The following is a 17,950-nucleotide window of genomic DNA, read 5'->3' as shown; positions in this document are numbered from 1 at the left end:
AGCAAACGAAAATACAGGCCACTCAGTTACATTTGAATTTCAGATAAACAACATACACGTTTTTAGTGCACACAACTTCCCACGCGATCCTTGGGAAACACACATAATTAGGAAAGTTTGTTGTTTACCTAAACATCCAATGGATCGAGGTGTCCTGTATTTTATTTGGCAACTCTGCGCTTGTTAATTGATTTGTTGTCATTCTGTATAGGACTTTTCTTGCACAAAAACTCTCAACCAGAAAAAAAGGTCCTGTTTCCCGATTTGGAAAGGGTGGTCTCGGGCCAGTGTTCACACACCTGATGAATGTGCTGCGTGACGGGCCGGCTCAGCTGGGAGCCCAGTACTCATTAGCTGCCTCCATTGGAAAGAACTGGCCTGTGCAGCTGCTTTGTGCTTGGGGCTGAGACCTTGGCTCTTTCATCCCAGCTACTGTGTGAAGTCACCAGTGGCAGTTACCTGAAGTCCTGTGGGTGATATTAATTGACATTTTTTAAATGAATGCCTGTATTTGTAGGAATTTGCAATGCAAACAGTCAGCCTTTCAAGCGGTGCATATTGTAATTAAAGCAAGCTTTTAAGATTCTTTGAAGTACTAAATGTTTATGAAATTCAAATAGGGGTGCCCGATCTGCACAATAAAGGGGCTCTTGGTGGAGTTTTTTTTTTTAAATCTTCTATTTTGTAGATGTAAATATATGCCATAATTAGTGGAAAGTAACTTGAAGAGCGAGGCTGAGTTTATTCCTATTATTCTTATTTAAAACAGCTGTGGCAGGAGCCCTACAGCTGCTGTCCCGTTGTTTGGGCAAGGGCACCATGGTCCCAAGTGAACACGCTCAAAGACTCGCTTCCCTATGAGCAGCTCCCTCGCTCTCCCCCAGTGCAGGTTGCAACCCGGGAGTTGTCCCATGGTCATCCCGGTGAAATTCCCCCACCCCAGTCCTCTGATGCCAGTGGGGCTGGCTTCAGGGGTCTGGGCGTATGCAAATGACTCAGGGGGGAGGGTGTGGGAGCAGCCTGCATCCTCAGAGCCTCCCCCCGCCCCCCATCAGCACTGCCTCCTGGGCTCCTTCTGCCCCACCCCCCTCCCTGCTCGCCGCCGCCTTGTTGCCCAGTGCGGAGTGATTGTCCTTTGGCGCCTGCGGGAGCAGCTGCAGGCCTACGCGGTGCCCTGCCCGGCGGAGCCTGGCCATGTGGCAGGCCTGGACAGCCGCCCACAACCAGGCCCAGCTCCCAGTGCCGCCTGCCAAGGAGCAGATGCTGCCATTGGAAAAAATTGCTTCACAATTTGAAATCTTGGTCCTTTGATCATTGCTCAGAGAGGATGAAGAGGAGAGGTTCAAAGTGGTGGTTTGAAAATGCCAGCGTCTCCTTGCCTCCATCAGTGCCTATTAGACTGTCTCTTGTCAGGGACAGTCCTCTTGATGTTTTCATCTTTGCAACCAAGTAATTCCCACTCAGCCCTTGCAAGCCCTCCGGGTGGAAGGGAGTGTCCAGCTGCCTCCTCCTTTCCTGACCCGGTGCCCCTGCTCTGTCCCCTGCCTGTGGGGTTATCTGCTTCCCCTCAGTGCCGGCAGGCTTTTACCTTCTAGAAGCTCACGGCAGAGTTTGTCACCAGCCCAGCGCTGCTCCTGCGTGAGCTGTGCGTTTCCATTCTTTGCTCAGCAGCTGTAGTGCTCACGCCCTGGTCCTTCAGCCACCTGGAGCCAGGTTTTCAGAGCCCTGGAGTCGTCCACAGAGGGCCCCCTGGCCCGACCCTCCCCTCTGAGAGCTCTGGATCCTACTTACCAGGGCGAGGCCTCATTTTTCCTCACCCCTAGAATGGGAAGGATCATTCTTTGAAGTATATTCCTTTTTTTTATTTTAATGTTTATTTATTTCCGAGAGGTGAGAGGGGCGGAGAGAGAAAGGGAGAGAGAGACTCCCCAGCAGGCTGCAGGGCTCAATCTCACAAACCATTGAGATCATGACCTGAGCTGAAATCAAGAGTCGGACGCTTAACCAGCTGAGCCACCCAGGCGCCCCTGAAGTATATTGCTTTTATACTTCAAATTTCAAAAACATAAAACTAAACAGCGGAACAGACACATGAATAAATGGGCTAACTAAATGAGAAGTAACAGAGGAGAAACTAATCTAGAGTCTTGCCTGGTGACTGAAACATTTCCGCTGCATTTATAATGAGTGTAAGACAAGGATGATTTAGAGAAGGATTAGGGAAAATTTGATGTTTCCTTTTTTTGTTATTGTTTCTTTGCTGTCTGATGCAGTCAGCTCTCTCTGTGTGGCATTATAACTTGCTTCCACCTTGACCTTGTATCATTTCCCAGGACTTGCCCACCAGTGGACTCTGAAGTCTTTAATTGATTCAACACGCCTTTATTAATGATTGCTTTTTTGTTTTATTTGCAGAAAGAATTCTGTAACCTCTCTAATTAACTCTTTGTGGGAAAGATGGTAATTTTGTGCCTGTGTGAACAGTTATATCCAAAACTTAAGACTCGTCATAAACTCACAGATCAGAAAAAGTGCTGCTTTTTCTCATAGGAAAAAGGCATCGTGTGTCTGTACTGTGCACCTGATCCTTATAGATGGGGGCTCAGACTGGCTCTGTGGGCATTGTTTTCTGTCTTGGTTATTGATTATGAACAACCATCTTTACGCGGTTACGTCTCTGTGGATATGACGCAAGGCTCCGTCTGTATCTGTCCTGAGTGCGTTTTCGATCACTGAGTTACTAGGAACAGTTGTCAGCGTTTTTAACGGCTGCCATTTTGTTTCATGTGCCATCTCTTCCTATCACTGTGGCGGCTTCGGGAAGCAGGTCTTTCTTTGTGGTTAAAAATGGAGAATGAGACTGAAAGAAACGACTGCTGTCCATGCTGTTGGGCAGACGTGTGGAATGAAATAAGGATAGGTGAAAAGTCAGAATTCACAGACATCTGTAATGGATGGAAGGGGGGTCTGAAATCAAGTTGGGGTTTGATAAAAATAAATGTAGGACTTGAATCCGGGGAAACAGATGGGACCTGAAGAGCCTTGTGGGTGAGAAGAAGAAGAAGACAGGTAAGAGTAGGGGGGAAATGAATGAAAACTGCAGAATTGTCTAACAGAGGTATTCTCGGGTCTGTGTGATTCCAGAAGGCAGAGCACTGGGGGGGAGTTGCAGGGACACAAACTGCAAATTGAGGGGTGTGGTAGGCAGAGTCACGTCCCAAGTCCATAGCCATCGTATCTGTGAATATGTTACAACGCACAGAAAGGGGAATCGAGGTTGCTTATTGGCAGCTAGGGCGAGGATCTTGGATTATCTGAGTGGGCCCAGAGTAGTCACCAGGTTCCTTACAAGCAGAAGAGGAGGGGGACCCAGGAGAGATGAAAGTAGGCAGCGGGAGAAGGACCCAGCCTGTTGTTGCAGGCTTTGAAAATGGGGAGAGGGGCTCAGATAAGGAATGTGAGTGGCCTCCAGATGCTGGAAGAAGCAAGGAAAACCAATCCCTCCCCAGGGCCTCGAGAGAGGAATACAGCTCAGCCAGGACCCTCATAGACCCGGGGAGACCAGCGTCGAAGTCTCACCTGCAGAAGTTTGAGATTGTATATTTATGTTGTTTTAAGGCACTCAATTTACTCATTTGTTAAAGCAGCAATAGATAACTAATATAATAGGAAAAAGAACTGTCTAACAATGAAGTCTACCCTGCATGTAGTTTTTTCTTAAAGCAATGATTTTCCTATATCTAAAGATATTTAGCCCAAAGGCAGCACAGGTCAGGATACCATAGAAAGGATTCCTGCATTTGGCCTCCAAGCCTAGTTCATATATGGGGTCTCTGTTCTAAGGCAAAATGGGCAAAGATTCCTTAAAAGGGCCCGTTTGCCTGGACATCCCCCCCTCCACAGCCACATCTGCCTGTGTGTGTGTGTTTAGCACTTCAGAGCCCAGCCCAGACCATTTCAGGTTGGCTTGTCCCCAAAGGAAAGGATGGGATATGGTTTGAATTTGGGATTTGTTGGGAAGACAAGTTTGCTGGATTTTAGCTGTTTCTTGGATTTTTATATTAATTTGCTTTTAGAAAATATCGTGCAGTCAGATAAAGCTGATGAGGCCGAAATAGTTTGTATCTGATACCAGCACATTCTTTCTTATTTTCTTGCCTTCAGAACTGTCTGAAACAGGGGGCGCCTGGGTGGCTCAGTTGGTTAAGCGTCTGACTTCGGCTCAGGTCATGATCTCACGGTCCGTGAGTTCGAGCCCCGCGTTGGGCTCTGTGCTGACGGCTCAGAGCCTGGAGCCTGTTTCGGATTCTGTGTCTCCCTCTCTCTGACCCTCCCCCGTTCATGCTCTGTCTCTCTCTGTCTCAAAAATAAATAAAGGTTAAAAAAAGAACAAAAATTAAAAAAAAAAAAAAATGTCTGAAACAGGTTTGCCCTGAGTTTTCAGTTGGGAGAAACAGGTAGGGGGGTGGGGGGGTGATGAACTACATGTAAATCTCAGACTCAAATCACAGAGTTTGCCTCCTTTGTTGTTGATTCAATACTAGCATTCTTTCTTTGATATTACCTTTGCTCCATGGGAGCTCAGTGAATGCATTTCTTTCTGGATAATCGGAACATCCTCAGCTGACAGACGATTATCTCTCCCATCAATACCTCCTCCTAGAAAATTCCCAAAGAACAGCTGTTGATGTGGTGGGATGGCTACATGATTATTTCTCACCGTTCGAGAGTAATTGCGGAGAGTTGTAACAGCAAATTGGTTATTTACTGTTAGTCGAGAAGCCTTTTAAAAACTAACCTGATAAATGTATACTGATAATTAAAGTTTTCTCAACTGTGAGAAAAGCAAGATCATTCCAAAACCATCTGTCCCTGTTATCTAAATGAAAGCTAAAATGTGCACAGTCCTCATGACCCAGCTGTTCCACTCCTGGGAACACCCAACAGAAATGCATACACGTGTTCATCAAAAGCGTGTGCAGGGGTGTTTAGAGTAGCTCTCTGATTTGGAAACATTGCCAGGGCCCGGCAGTGGTAGAATGCCTAGATCGTGGTATTTTTCATTCGGTGGAATCATCTAGCAAGTAGCAGGTGAATATGTTACATCGCACATATTGCCCACAACAGCACGCGTGAATCTCCCCACTACGGCTGAGCATATGAAACTGAGCACAAAGGAGTCAAACTGTGATTCCATTTATTTAAAGTTCAAAACACCAGACAGAACTAACGGACAGTGTTTTCCCCTCAAGATCACCCCTATGAGGTAAAGGGGTGATTGTACTCGAAGACAGCATGAACGGGAGGGCTTCTGGTTTCTTCATCGGGGTGCTGGCTGCATGTGTGTGTTCACTTTATGAAAATCAACGGACTGTAAACTTGTGATCTGTGTGTCGCTCTGAATGTACGTCAGACTTTAGTTTTATGTAATAAACAAACAAACAAACTTCCACAAGTTTAGAACTCCTAATTTGTTGAGCTAATTTCTGAGCAGGTTTTCGTAATGTGTATATTACGAAGCTTCATTTTTGATACTTCCTGTCATTAAAACCATAGATCCTCCATCACCAAGGAAAACTCATTAAAATTATTTGGGGACTTCGAAGGGACAGTGGTGAACCGAAGGTGGGATGGTAAGGATGGTCTGCCCAGGTGCAAGGCAGTAAGGACGTCCGTGGTGGTAGAGACGTTTAATGGTAAAACCACCTAAAAATCGTTGTCATGTTTATGATCACCATGTGCCCACAGTTCTGAACAATGCCGTTGACAAAATACTTCTAAAGAGAAAAAAATATTTTGTTGACCTAAGTCCTAAATGATTGGTGAAGTTAGTGTTTTTATTCCATCTACACACACATATATATGCTTCAAATTAGCACGCTTCTATTGCGTGGCCGTTGTGTGACTTACTCTTTAGTAACACATGTGGACTCAGCCTGTGTCCGTTCGTAGGAGTAAGTTCTTGACAGTTTGGAGTCGTTTGGGCTGCAGTCCCCGTGGCTAAACCATAGACCCGGAAAGGCACCCTGATAGCACAGTCATTATGCAGACGGCAAAACCGAACTGGAGTCACTTGAGTTCTGTCACTCTCTTACTACTTTGAGAGTTCTTGCATTTAAAATTTAAAACTGTGAAACAGAGTGCTGAGTCTTACTGAAAATAATTTTGTCCAATAAAGAAAAGAGGGTCTTAAAAATGAATCCAGTCTGCTGAGGTCCACGCAGTGCGCCACTGCCCGGGACGGCTGCTTTCTTTCACCAGCATGACTTTACGCGCAGAAACTCTGAGAGATGGGGGCATTTCTGGGAGACACGGGAGGCTGTGGACATTTCCAGCAGTTTTGCTAACACCACATTGTGGCAAATACCATTCCAAACATTTTTAAATTATATATATAGACAGATTATTTTGTGCGTTTGTTTCTATGCTTGCTTTAGATTTTAAACGTCTGAGTTAGTTTGCATCATCAATGCCAGTGAAGTGAATAAAGTAAAAAATGGAGCATTTTTTTTAAAAAAGGGCAGAAAAGAAAGTCTTGTGCCTAGGGAGCTGAGGTGCAGTTCTGAAGACACCTCCCTCCTGGTCGTATCACTGACATAAGTAGAGGTTGGTAGTTTAAAAGAAGTAACTCAGAGTGCCTGGGTGGCTCAGTCGGTTAAGCTTCTGACTTCGGCTCAGGTCATGATCTCATGGTTTGTGAGTTCGAGCCCCGTGTCGGGCTCTGGACTGACAGCTTGGGGCCTGGAGCATGCTTCGGATTCTGTGTCCCCTGCTCGCTCACTCTCTCTCTCTCTCTCTCTCAAAAATAAATAAACATTTGGGGCGCCTGGGTGGCTCAGTCGGTTGAGCGGCCGACTTTGGCTCATGTCATGATTTCGCGGTCCGTGAGTTCCAGCCCTGCGTCGGGCTCTGTGCTGACAGCTCGGAGCCTGGAGCCTGTTTCGGATTCTGTGTCTCCCTCTCTCTGACCCTCCCCCATTCATGCTCTGTCTCTCTCTGTCTCAAAAATAAATAAACGTTAAAAAAATTTTTTTTTAAATAAATAAATAAATAAACATTAAAAAAAAATTTTTTTTAAATAAAGTAACCCACCCGGTTGAAACATTAAAAAAAAATTTTTTTTAAATAAAGTAACCCACCCGGTTGCCTGTGCCGTTAACCACCTCCTTCCTATACTTCTCTCCACTCGTCACATCAGACTGCTTTTAACTGTTCGTTGACCACCTTCTTCCCTATACTTCGCTCCTCACACCAGACTGCCTTTGACTGTTCACCAGTCTTTCAAAACAACCCGATTGTGTTAAAAACAATGAGTTTCTTTGTAACTCAAATACTGTCAGTTTATTTACAGCCCATTGAAACTCTTTCAGTGCTGGAAAATTTTTTAAATGGAAGGAAAGGAAATGAAAAGTAATTTCTAATGTACCTTTCCTGCTGCACGTAAACTCATTATTGTATCCATGTTGCAAAGCAACAAACTATTCATCAGTAGAGCACGCAGTAATTATTATGCTGTGCCTGGGTAATGGAATAGTATGCAGTTACCAAAATGTGAGGCTGCTCACGTTTTTAAATGGCTAGTCTTTTTAAAACTGATTATTTCCGTATCAGTACTGTATGAGTTCTAAGATGTAGCTGTGTATTTTTTTTGTGTTTAGTTTTTAAAGTTTATTTATTTTGGAAGAGAGAGAGCGCGGAGATGGGGCAGAGAGAGAGGGAGAGAGGATCCCAAGGAGGCTCCACACTGTCAGCACCGAGCCTGACATGGGGCTTGAACTCATGAACCGTGAGATCACGACCTGAGCCGAAATCAAGAGTCGAACGCTTAGCCAACTCAGCCACCCAGGCATCCCAACTATATATATGTATATATATATATTTTAAAGCAAGGTTTGAAGAGTGCCACTCTTTGTGCAAAAAAGAGGGGAGGTGTGTGCTTGCTTATCTACGTGCTAACTCTCTCCAAAAAGACGCTTGGAAAACACTGATCACCAGTGGAGAGATTGGCAAGTTCAGGGATAGAAGTAAAATGTACACTCTTTTTCCAGTTTGATTTATTTTCTTTCTTTTCTTTTCTTTTTTTTTTTTTTCCTTACCACATATATGTTTTTACTTTTTTCAGAAAAATACTAAAACCTGTTGGCACAAACTATCCATGACTGTGAGAGCATAAATCCCACCACTGAAACATACCTGAGCCACTTCTCAGAGCCTCATGTCCTCAGCTGGTGGCAGAACAAGGCAGTGGTTCCTGCGGGCCCACGTGCACGCCACATGGCGGGTAGAAAGCTAGATACAATTCTGGGCTCCCGCATGCCTGAGACTCGTTGGTAACATTCTCCTCTGGAGGCTGGAGCTCAGTAGACCCAGAGAGCTTGGGCATAGATGTCAGTCAGCGTCAGACATCATCGTTTCTTGCTAACCTGCTCTTTTCGCGGAGTCAAGCGTCAAACCTGCAAAAAACCTGAAAATGTACACTTGGGTATTTTTATTTATTTGCAATCTGTGCACCATATAATTCCAAATGGCAGAATGTGAGGGAGTGTTACTAAATTTATGGGTAATACAAACCTGGACAAGTACAAGTAAAAGCAGATTGGAATCCAGTAAAAGGAGCTATACGCTGGTTGTTAGTTGCTATTAGGAATACCTGGGACAGGTAATTACTGTCGTTGAGCCCTGAATTTAGCTTTGAATTTCTTGGCATGTAAGAAAAAAGGGGGAATTTAAAGCATATGGTTCTTTTTATTTGAGGCCAGGAAATCTGCAGTTTTGCCTAAGGAAAGGGACACTGTCTTGATATTCAATTCAAATGCAGATCCTCATTAAAAATAGATATAGGATGACTCAGGTCTTCCTAGTGGTTACTGCCTGTCAGGGTTTGAGAATGAGCTGGTCAGAATGTGCCAGACCTCACAAACTGTGGTCTCATTTATGAGTCCGGTCCACCTATCTCTCTCTAGCCCCCACATTGGTGCAGATACCGTCCCTTGTCCGGACCACTTTGACAGTTTTCTGACCTGTCTCTGCCTGTGCTCTCACTTTTTCAGAGTCGTCTCCATGCTGTGTTCGGGGTGCCTTTTAGGAACTCAGATCCAGCCATAACTTGTCACTGTGCCTATCCTGGGCACTTACAACTCCTGCATCCCTTGGTTTTAGGATCTAAGACCTAAACCCTCCTGCCTCTCTTGCCACCCTCTCTCATCCCAGCCTTTTCGTGGCCTTGTTTCTGGTTCTGTGCACCTTGTCCACACTCTCTCAGGACACATTCACCCGCCTACGTCAGCTCTCCTACCGTCTTTGGATCTGAGCTGCATCATCCTCAGAAGCTTCCCTGACCCCAAAGTTGGTTCTCATGGCCCTCGATGCCTCTTTCAGGAGTGCTCATCCCTAGGGTGATGTCCTCCCTACTAAATTGTGAGCCCGTGGCGGCAGGGACTGGCCCAGCTCGTGCTTACTCTGATCCCCAGCTCCCCACCCAGTGCCTGGTGTGCCATAGCAGATCACAAGGTACCGGAGGGGAGGGAGCCATCAATCAGTGGCCCGGCCACTGCAGCGGCCTCGCAGCCTCCCTCCACAGTGGACACCAGACCGCACTGAGACGTTGATCCCTGAAACACAGCTCGGTTCACAGCACCTTCTTGTGCCAGAGCTTTCAAAGGGTCCCCATTTCCTGCAGCATGCAATCCACACCCCTTTTTTTAGCCCTCCATGGCCTGGGTCCTGGTTGCGTTTTTCCAAACTCACTGCTCCTGGTGGCCTCAGTCCTTAACACTGCAGCTGGAAAGAGGCGCCCTAGGCTGCTTCTACCCCCACTGTCCCCTCAACCCATCTCTGCATGTTCACTTCGTAACCACCCCGTAAGTAATACCCCTGGTTGAAAGTAATGCCTTCCCTTGTCTGAACTCTGAGCATCTTTGACGTGGTAGTATTTCTATGTCCCTTGTAGCTCTTTTAAGACATACCTCTCACTTGTGGTCCTGTATAGTGTCTAACATAAACCTCACACAGTAGGTAGTCCTACGATACCTTAAATGAGTGGGAATTACCAATGACTTGGCATCTTTGCAAGCCAGTCTTGAATAGGAACCATTTCCCTCCTGGATGCTGTCATTTGTAATGAAGGTTCTGTTTTTGTACGTATAACAAGCAGCTAGCCAGCTGCAGATCTCCTGTTCTTTTAAATCTGTCTCCAGATCAGTGAATGTGAACCCAAGGCATACACTGCTTTCTGCACATATTTCAGAGACCTCCTGGATCCTTTATAACAAGGATAGAGTATTATTCTATACTGGACGCAAGAAAGCAAACTGAATAGATGCGTGTACAATCGTCATTTCACGGGAAGATTGCTGGAGTTAGTGTTCTCTTCAAAAAATGACTAGTGGGCTGCAGAACTTGTTTCTAGATCAGCATCACCTCACCACCTCCCTGCCCCCCACCCCCGCCCTCTGCTCGGCCAGAAGGATTGGAGATCTTCCCCCCGTCACTGCTCATTGCCGTGACTCCTGTAAAGAGAAAATAACCCCCACCTCCTTTTCCTTTCCAACAGGCCGACCTAAACTGCAATATTCAGGATGACGCTGGGGCCTTTTATGGTGTCACCAGTCAGTATGAGAGTTCTGAAAATATGACAGTCACCTGTTCCACCAAAGTGTGCTCCTTTGGGAAGCAAGTAGTAGAAAAAGTAGAGGTAAGTGGGCATCTGCAGACCGGAGCCTTCATTCGGGGGCACCCTGCTTCCTCCCTTTCAGCTTTCACCAGGGCAGAGAGTTTTACTTTTCTGGTGTCTCCTCCTTCTCCCCCTTTCTCTCTCACCTCTTTTCCCTGTCACTTCTAAAAAGACACAGCGATTTGCAAGCAAGTGGAAGAAGCCCCCACGCCACCCCTCCCCGACTGCAGGGGCCCTGCCTTGCGCGGCCAGCAGTGTTCGGTGCCCTGGTGTGGAAGCTGCTACAGACAGGCCCCGCCCCTAGGTCCGAGGGCACTTCCGGGCGTTGTAAATAGCACCTGCCTTCTAAAACCCGGACACCTCAAGCCTGGTGCGGGTGCTTCTGCCCCTTCTACTCCTTTCATTGTTCCGGACAGATTCCAGCGCGAACTGGGGTCGAATACCTATTCATAGTTTTCCTGTTGCATACCTCCCTCCCTTTCAAAAAACGTGTGTTCTTTTCAGCAGGGTGGGTTGCTTTGTGTGAATGTTTGCGGTTGACATTCCACGTAAAGCTGTATCTTCCGACGTCTTCTGCCCGTTAACCCGGTCCACCCGTCATGGCAGTCCTGGAGCTCGCAGGCCCCAGGGCCCAGCCTAACTGTGCCAGACTTGGTGCCGAGGCGGGAGAGAGAGGATGCCCTGGGCGGGAGGAGAGGTTTGAAGACTTTGGGCCGAACGATGAGGATCTGGGCTGCTGCACGGCCTTTGGCTTCCTGAGCACAGGAGGGGCATGCTGTGGATGGTGTTGAGGAGGTTACACTGGCCAGAGTGGATAGAAGGGAGTTGACTAGATGGTCGATGTCAGCTGAGGCGTCCTGAGCTTCATGAACATGGCAGCAGTGGAAATCCAGTAAAACATTTTTGAATGGAACTCAGAGACTCACCAGATATTAAATACTAATGAGGAGGAAGAACCAAAGGTCACACATTTTGTGGTTGCAAGGGCCGCGCTGCCATGAGCAGAGATTAGAAAGTAAGGTATTCAAAAGCAAGTAGTCAGGGGATGACTCTAGATGCAAGACTGGAATTTGGAAGACTGAGAATACCAGTTGGGAATCCTAAGCATTAAGGACAATTAAAGCTATGGGAATGGAGGGCTTGGTGCAGGGAGGGCATAGGAGCAGTAGCCAGCCCCGGGGTGAGTGGAAGGGACACACAGCAGAGGAGCAGAGGACAAAAATGGCTGAAAGAGGAGGGGAACCAGCCCAACGCATGTCTGGGAAGCCCAAGGAGAGGGGAGGTGAGAAGGTGACCGACCGTGTAATGAGACAGGTCTGGGAGGCCTACAGCCAGATGACCTCCCATCTCCTCCGAGCAAGAGGAAGCACCATTACTGGTCAGTGGTTGGGAACGTGGAATGTTCGTGGGCAGCATTGCTGCTGAATAGCTGATCTCTAGATGGACTACCTGCCCGGACAAGATGAACCAGACAAGTTACTCTGTTTCCCAGATTCCAAACTCATACCCAAAGCTGTATATAAAGTTCAGGGAGCAGGAAAAGGTTGCCTTTGACTGAAATCCCAGGAATTTTCATGAAGAAGGTAGCGTGAGTGCTGGTGGAGTTTTGTAATTAAGCTTTTAATCCATTTCGAATGTATTTCCGCATTTGGTGTGAGATGGGCGTCCGCTTCTGTTGTCTTCCAAATACACAGACGTTTGTGTCAAAACTGTTGATTGGGGCGCCTGGGTGGCTCAGTTGGTTGAGCGGCCGACTTCAGCTTAGGTCATGATCTCACACTCTGAGTTTGAGACCCGCGTCGGGCTCTGTTCTGACAGCTCAGAACGTGGAGCCTGCTTCAGATTCTGTGTCTCCCCCTCTCTCTGCCCCTCCCCTGCTCATGCTCTGTCTCTCTTTGTCTCCAAAAAAAAAAAAAAAAAAAAAAAAAAAAAACATTAAAAAAGATTTTTTTTTAAGATAAAATAAAACCCGTTTATTAAACGATTCATCCTTTTCCCACTGAGTAGATCTTAGATGTACCCCTATTAAGGTCCTGCGTATCCTGGGAGCCATTCCTGGAGTCTGTTTGATTCCACCCTGTTTATCTCTCCTTGTCCCCCTCTACCATGTTGATTTGATTACACGGGCTTTATAGTACGTTCTTACATCTGCTAAGGCAAGTCGATCTTGCTTTTCTTCTTATCCATATATTTTGTAGGCCAATAACCAGCACTTATTCTTCCAAATAATTAGATCACTTTAAAAAAAAGTAAAGAAAGCCAAAAACCTTTTGATCAATGTAATTATAATCGTACTGGTTTTATATGTCATGTGGGGATAAACTGATACATTGCCAGTACTAAGTCTTTCCAGTGAAGAACGTATTTGCAGGTCCATTTACTTATCTTAATAAGATTTTGTAGTTTTTACATCTACGTTAATTTATGTTAATTTCTTAATGCGATTTCCTGTTTCTAGATTTTAATTACCAGAAGAGAGACAAGTTCTTGGTTTTAGCAAAAATATGTCCTATCTGGCCATCTTGCCATATTCCCTTATTTATCTCTACTGGGTCTTGCCCCAAGGTTCTTGGATTTTCTACGTATGTGGTCCTAGCAGCAGCAAAAAGAGCGGCTTTATTTTATTTCTTCTTTTCCAATGTTTATGCCACTTTTCTGTTACTATTATTTTCTCGCTTTCTTTCCATTTTCTAAAACCTCCAGCACACCTGTAAAAAGAAATAGGATGGTGAGTATCCCTGTATAGTTAGTTACTGCTGCTCCTAGAGATGGACTTGGTGTTTGGCCATTTAGGGTTATACTTACTGTTGGATTTTATAAATGGTCTTTATATTTAAGTGCTTTCTTTGTATTCTTGTCATACTGAGGGTTTTTATTAGTAACAGCTGCAATATTTTACCAAATGCCTGTTCAGCAACTCTTACTATCATTTTCTCCCATTCGTGGACATCACGAGTTAATGCATGTCCTGCGTTTGAGCCACCACAGCATTCCTGAACAAAGTCCTACTTTGGACGCACTGATGTGTTCCGTGTGCTATTTTACGTTAAGATTTTTGCATCTCATAAGTGATAATCACCTTTCCTTTTTATAGTCTCTCCGTGTCCCTCGATTTCCTAAAAAGAATTGGGACACCTGGTCTGATGTAGTTTCCATAACAATGAAAACAGTTGTTCCTTAAGAGTTCCATAAAACTCAGCCATCACACCAGGTGGTCTTTATGCCTTTTTCAGGGGTTCATCTCTAAACAAGTTTCTAGGCGGAGCTATTGGAGTTTCCTATTTTTTGGTTCAGTATTAGTAGTTTAAGTTTTGCTGGGAAAGCATCCTCTCCTCTACAGCTTTTTGCCTTACAGCGTTATGTGAAGTAACCTTTTACAAATCTCCCAATCTCTACTGTCATTGTGGTTTCGTCTCTTTTCTTCCTTAACCTTGTGAAGGCTTTATTTTATTTTGGCTTTTTAAGAACCAGTTTTTTAAAATTTATTCTGTCTCCATTTTTTATTTCTGTTAACATAGATTTGAGCTTTTATCTTTATTAATTTCCTGTTCTGGGTTTTCTTTGGTTTCTTTGTGGTTTGGGTTTACTTTTGTGGGTTTTTTTTTTTTATCGAAGATGTGGTTTAGTTCTGTAATTTTTCGTCTTTAATGATGAACTCATGAAGCTACATCATTAAGTGTCCTCCAAGTATAGCTTCATCGGGTCCCATAAGTTTTGATGTAAAGGATTTTCCTTTTCATTATTCTTGAGATAGTTTGTAATTTCCTTTTTAATTCCTCTTTGATCCAAAGCTATCTAGGGATGTGTTTCTTATTTCTGAGTGCTTCAGTGGGAACTTCAATACCAGTATTTTTTTTTTCTTTCCTTTTTTATTAAAGACATAAATAACTCACAGTCAGGAGCTCATGATCAGTGGAAAGTAGTTTTTCCCAAGGTAGAGAAGTTAGCTGCATTGGTTGTTGGCTGTGAGGCCTTTATAACAGTGAAGGAGGATTTTCTCTGGGCTCTTTGAAGAATTGTCATTGGCTGGGCCCGCTCTCCCAGATTTCCAGGTAGAAAATCACTAAGTAGGTGATTATATTTCTTTCCAGCCTTTGCTTTCTTTTCTTTCTGACCTGTACAACCCTTCTTTAAAGGTATTCTGTTTACACATTTTGTTTTTTTAATTTCCAGAAAAATCCTGGATTTCTGAGTATGGCATTCAGTTTGGAAATAGGATTTTTTTTTTTTAATTAAGTAAACTACATAAATAGTACAGCATCTAGCGGATGATTCATGTTGAAAAGGAAAAATGCTTTTGCAGGCAGCAATAGCTTTTTTCATGTATCTTGAAGTCAGAAGTGTAAAAGTGCTCAACTCCTTTTTCCCTCACAGACGGAGTATGCGAGGTTTGAGAATGGCCGATTTGTGTACCGGATAAACCGCTCCCCGATGTGTGAATACATGATTAACTTCATCCACAAGCTCAAACACTTACCAGAGAAATATATGATGAACAGTGTTTTGGAAAACTTCACAATTTTATTGGTAACTGTTTTGCCTCTTTCCTCTTGGGGCAGACCCAGCTGGTGGGGAAAGACAGCAAGGTGGCCGGGCCAGGGGAGGTGACCAGGCTGTTGATCAATTACCATTTGAATCCACAACATCCAGGGCAAGCATGGGCTCAGGTCTATAGAAGAGACGGGGTTTCATTGGGCTGGGCTAAGCTTTTCGAAGCTTGGGAAAACTAGAATTCAAATGGGTAGTAAAAACTATGGTCCCTACATTCTAAACTCCAGCTGCACATTAGAAAGATGTGGAGAACTTTTAAAATACTTAAAAACTTGTAAAAGCCTGACACCAAGGCTGCGTCCTAGATCAGTTAAATCAGGATCTCTGAGAATAGAACCCAGGCATGAATATTTTTTATAGTTCCCTGGGTAATACCAGTGTCAGCCAAGTGCGAATCCTAGAAGCATTGTCTGCAAATCTCAAATGAGGCAAAAACTATAAAGTCCATGGGTTTGTCCTTCAAATACACCTTGACTCATTTCACGAAGGATTGCAAGGCTTTAAAAGAGATAACATACCTTAAGACAGCAAAACGTAAACCCTCAGTACCACAAGAAATAGAAAATTAAAATAGAATGTCATGACCAGGAAGAGGGCAGAGGAAGTATTCTCCATAGGCTGAAAAGTACGGTCAAAACGTGGGCAGCTAAAAGGGGAAGTGAAAACAGTGGTGCTCAGGGTCCACGATGGGAGAAGTTTCTGGTTCCCCTGGGCAGTGCTGGGGAGTGGGGGAGGGTCCCCTCAGATTTAACTTTAAAACAAATTTCCCATGGGGGCTTCATTTGGAGACTTGGGAAGGTTAAGAACAGTGTCATCCTCAAAAATCTGCCTATAAAATATGCAGCAATGGGTTTCATAATGCTCATTTTTGAAAAAGTTAGCATTCCTTGATTTAACTGAAGGAAAAATGCCAAAACAGAACTTGGAAACAGTTGTGCTAAAAGGGGGCAGCAAGACAATATTGTGGTCAAATATCCAGCCCTCTGAAGGCCTGCTTTGTTGCTCTGTTTCTAGGATGAAAAACTGGAATACTTAGGGCAGAAGTTGTTTACCAGGAGTTTTGGGATCCTTTGAAACCAGGGTTCTCAGTCAATGGTGTGCTACTTTAAGGGAAAAAAAAAAAAAAAAAAAAGAAGGCGGCTGTTCCCCAACCTTCCCCCAAACCCTTGATTTATCAGCTTTTGCCCATTTCCATGGTCAGTTTCAGAGTACCAGTGGTTGTCCAGTTCATGAACTTCCTTAATATTCAACTTTCAGAAGCCAGTAGGAGCCAGCTTCTTCACATCAAATGTAAGAACTGAATAAATAAAGGTTTAGAAATTAAAATCTTCTGCGTATCAGATTCAGCCAGGAAGCTTTTAAAAATTCTGGGGCCTGGCCCCCATCTCAGATAAATAAAATCAGAATCCCTGGAGGTGGGGCCCAGCATCCTGGTTTTGTTTCATTTTTACAGCTTCCCAGGTGTTGAGACCCACTATAGGGGATGGCTAAGTGAGCCACAGAGAGCCTCAAGAGTTCACAGACACGTGATCGGCATACAATTGGCGGACAGATCATTTGGCATGTAATTTTCATTTATTCCTGAGAGGGAATCTCCGTGGATTCTCAGGCGTGTCCGCGAGAAACTAGCAACCTGAGGGAGAGTTTGGAAAGCCTGTTCTTTAATAACTATTATTTACTAGTATCGTGTTCCCTGATGGTCTTTAGCGAAAACTGAGCAGTTCACGGTTTGGGCTGCTGGCAGGCACCTGTCGTATAGGTGCTTCCTGTTGCTATTTAAGAACAGGTGACTTTTGTGCTCAGGTGAGCAAAAGGTGAGTGTGGCACCTTGGGGTGGACATTGAATAGCCTCACGAATTAACCCAAACTCTCTGAGTGAATGGGCCAGCCCACCTCTCTTGGAAGCAGCCTTAGGCATTTTTACAAACCAGTTCTAAGGTCTGTTCCAGCATGTTAAGGAATATGTCCTCATTGCCTATAACCCTACCTCACAGAGCCTAGCTTGGGAAAAATCAGGCCCAGAAGAAATTAAAAGCATCTGTTGGCCACCAAACTCATGAATACTAGTAATACTCTCAGAACACGTGACTTCCAGCAGCTTAGATATCAGAAAACACACCACATTATGTTAATTTCCAAAATGTATCATTAAACCACTGAATAAATCCTTTTGCTACGAAGAACTAGGAGCTCTCAATAAATGTCTGCCAGAAATAATATTTTAGCATTTAGAAAAGCTGAAATTAAACCAGTACGCCTGGATTATGAGAGTCACATCCTCTCCTTGATGAATAAAGGAGAAATAGTACTTCTGAGCTCTTCCTCCCAGGAAGGGTGTAGGAATACGGCCAGGTTGGCAGCCGCTGGACACAGTGGCAGGTATTTTACCAGGTATTGGATACAAAGCCTCTGTCGGCAAGATCAGTCCCAGACCTTACTGGCTGGTGAGCTAGACTCTGATTCCATCAGGATGATGGAGAAATTGAGGTGAACCCGTAAAGGGAAGGCCTTAGTGACCGTATCCAGACTGGGGAAGACAGTAGCTGAATCATAGGCCAAGCGTTCTTGTCCTCTTTGGAGGTATATTCAGACATACATACACGTTGCTAGGGACATTTTTTTCTTTCCTCCTGTTGAATCTCAATCATCAAGTCTAAATAGGACACATTGGGGGTACCTAGCTGGTTCAGTTGGTAGTGCATCTGACTCTTGATCTCAGGGTTGTGA

At 44.7% G+C, this 17,950-nt stretch overlaps 1 protein-coding gene across 11 annotated transcripts in view; it reads left to right on the top strand.

Moving 5' to 3' along the window:
* The window catches only part of TEAD1 (TEA domain transcription factor 1), a 267,954-nt gene that overhangs the window by 239,040 nt on the left and 10,964 nt on the right, over positions 1–17,950 (top strand). For all 11 annotated transcript variants that reach the window (XM_027073108.2, XM_027073114.2, XM_027073113.2 and 8 more), the window contains 2 exons: positions 10,553–10,693; positions 15,047–15,199. In XM_027073108.2, the coding sequence (XP_026928909.1) occupies positions 10,553–10,693; positions 15,047–15,199 (294 nt within the window). The remainder of the gene's footprint in view (positions 1–10,552; positions 10,694–15,046; positions 15,200–17,950) is intronic.

This window comes from Acinonyx jubatus, chromosome D1 (genome assembly GCF_027475565.1).
Source record: "Acinonyx jubatus isolate Ajub_Pintada_27869175 chromosome D1, VMU_Ajub_asm_v1.0, whole genome shotgun sequence".
Lineage (NCBI taxonomy): Eukaryota > Metazoa > Chordata > Mammalia > Carnivora > Felidae > Acinonyx > Acinonyx jubatus.
This window is presented reverse-complemented; position numbering and strand designations above follow the sequence as displayed.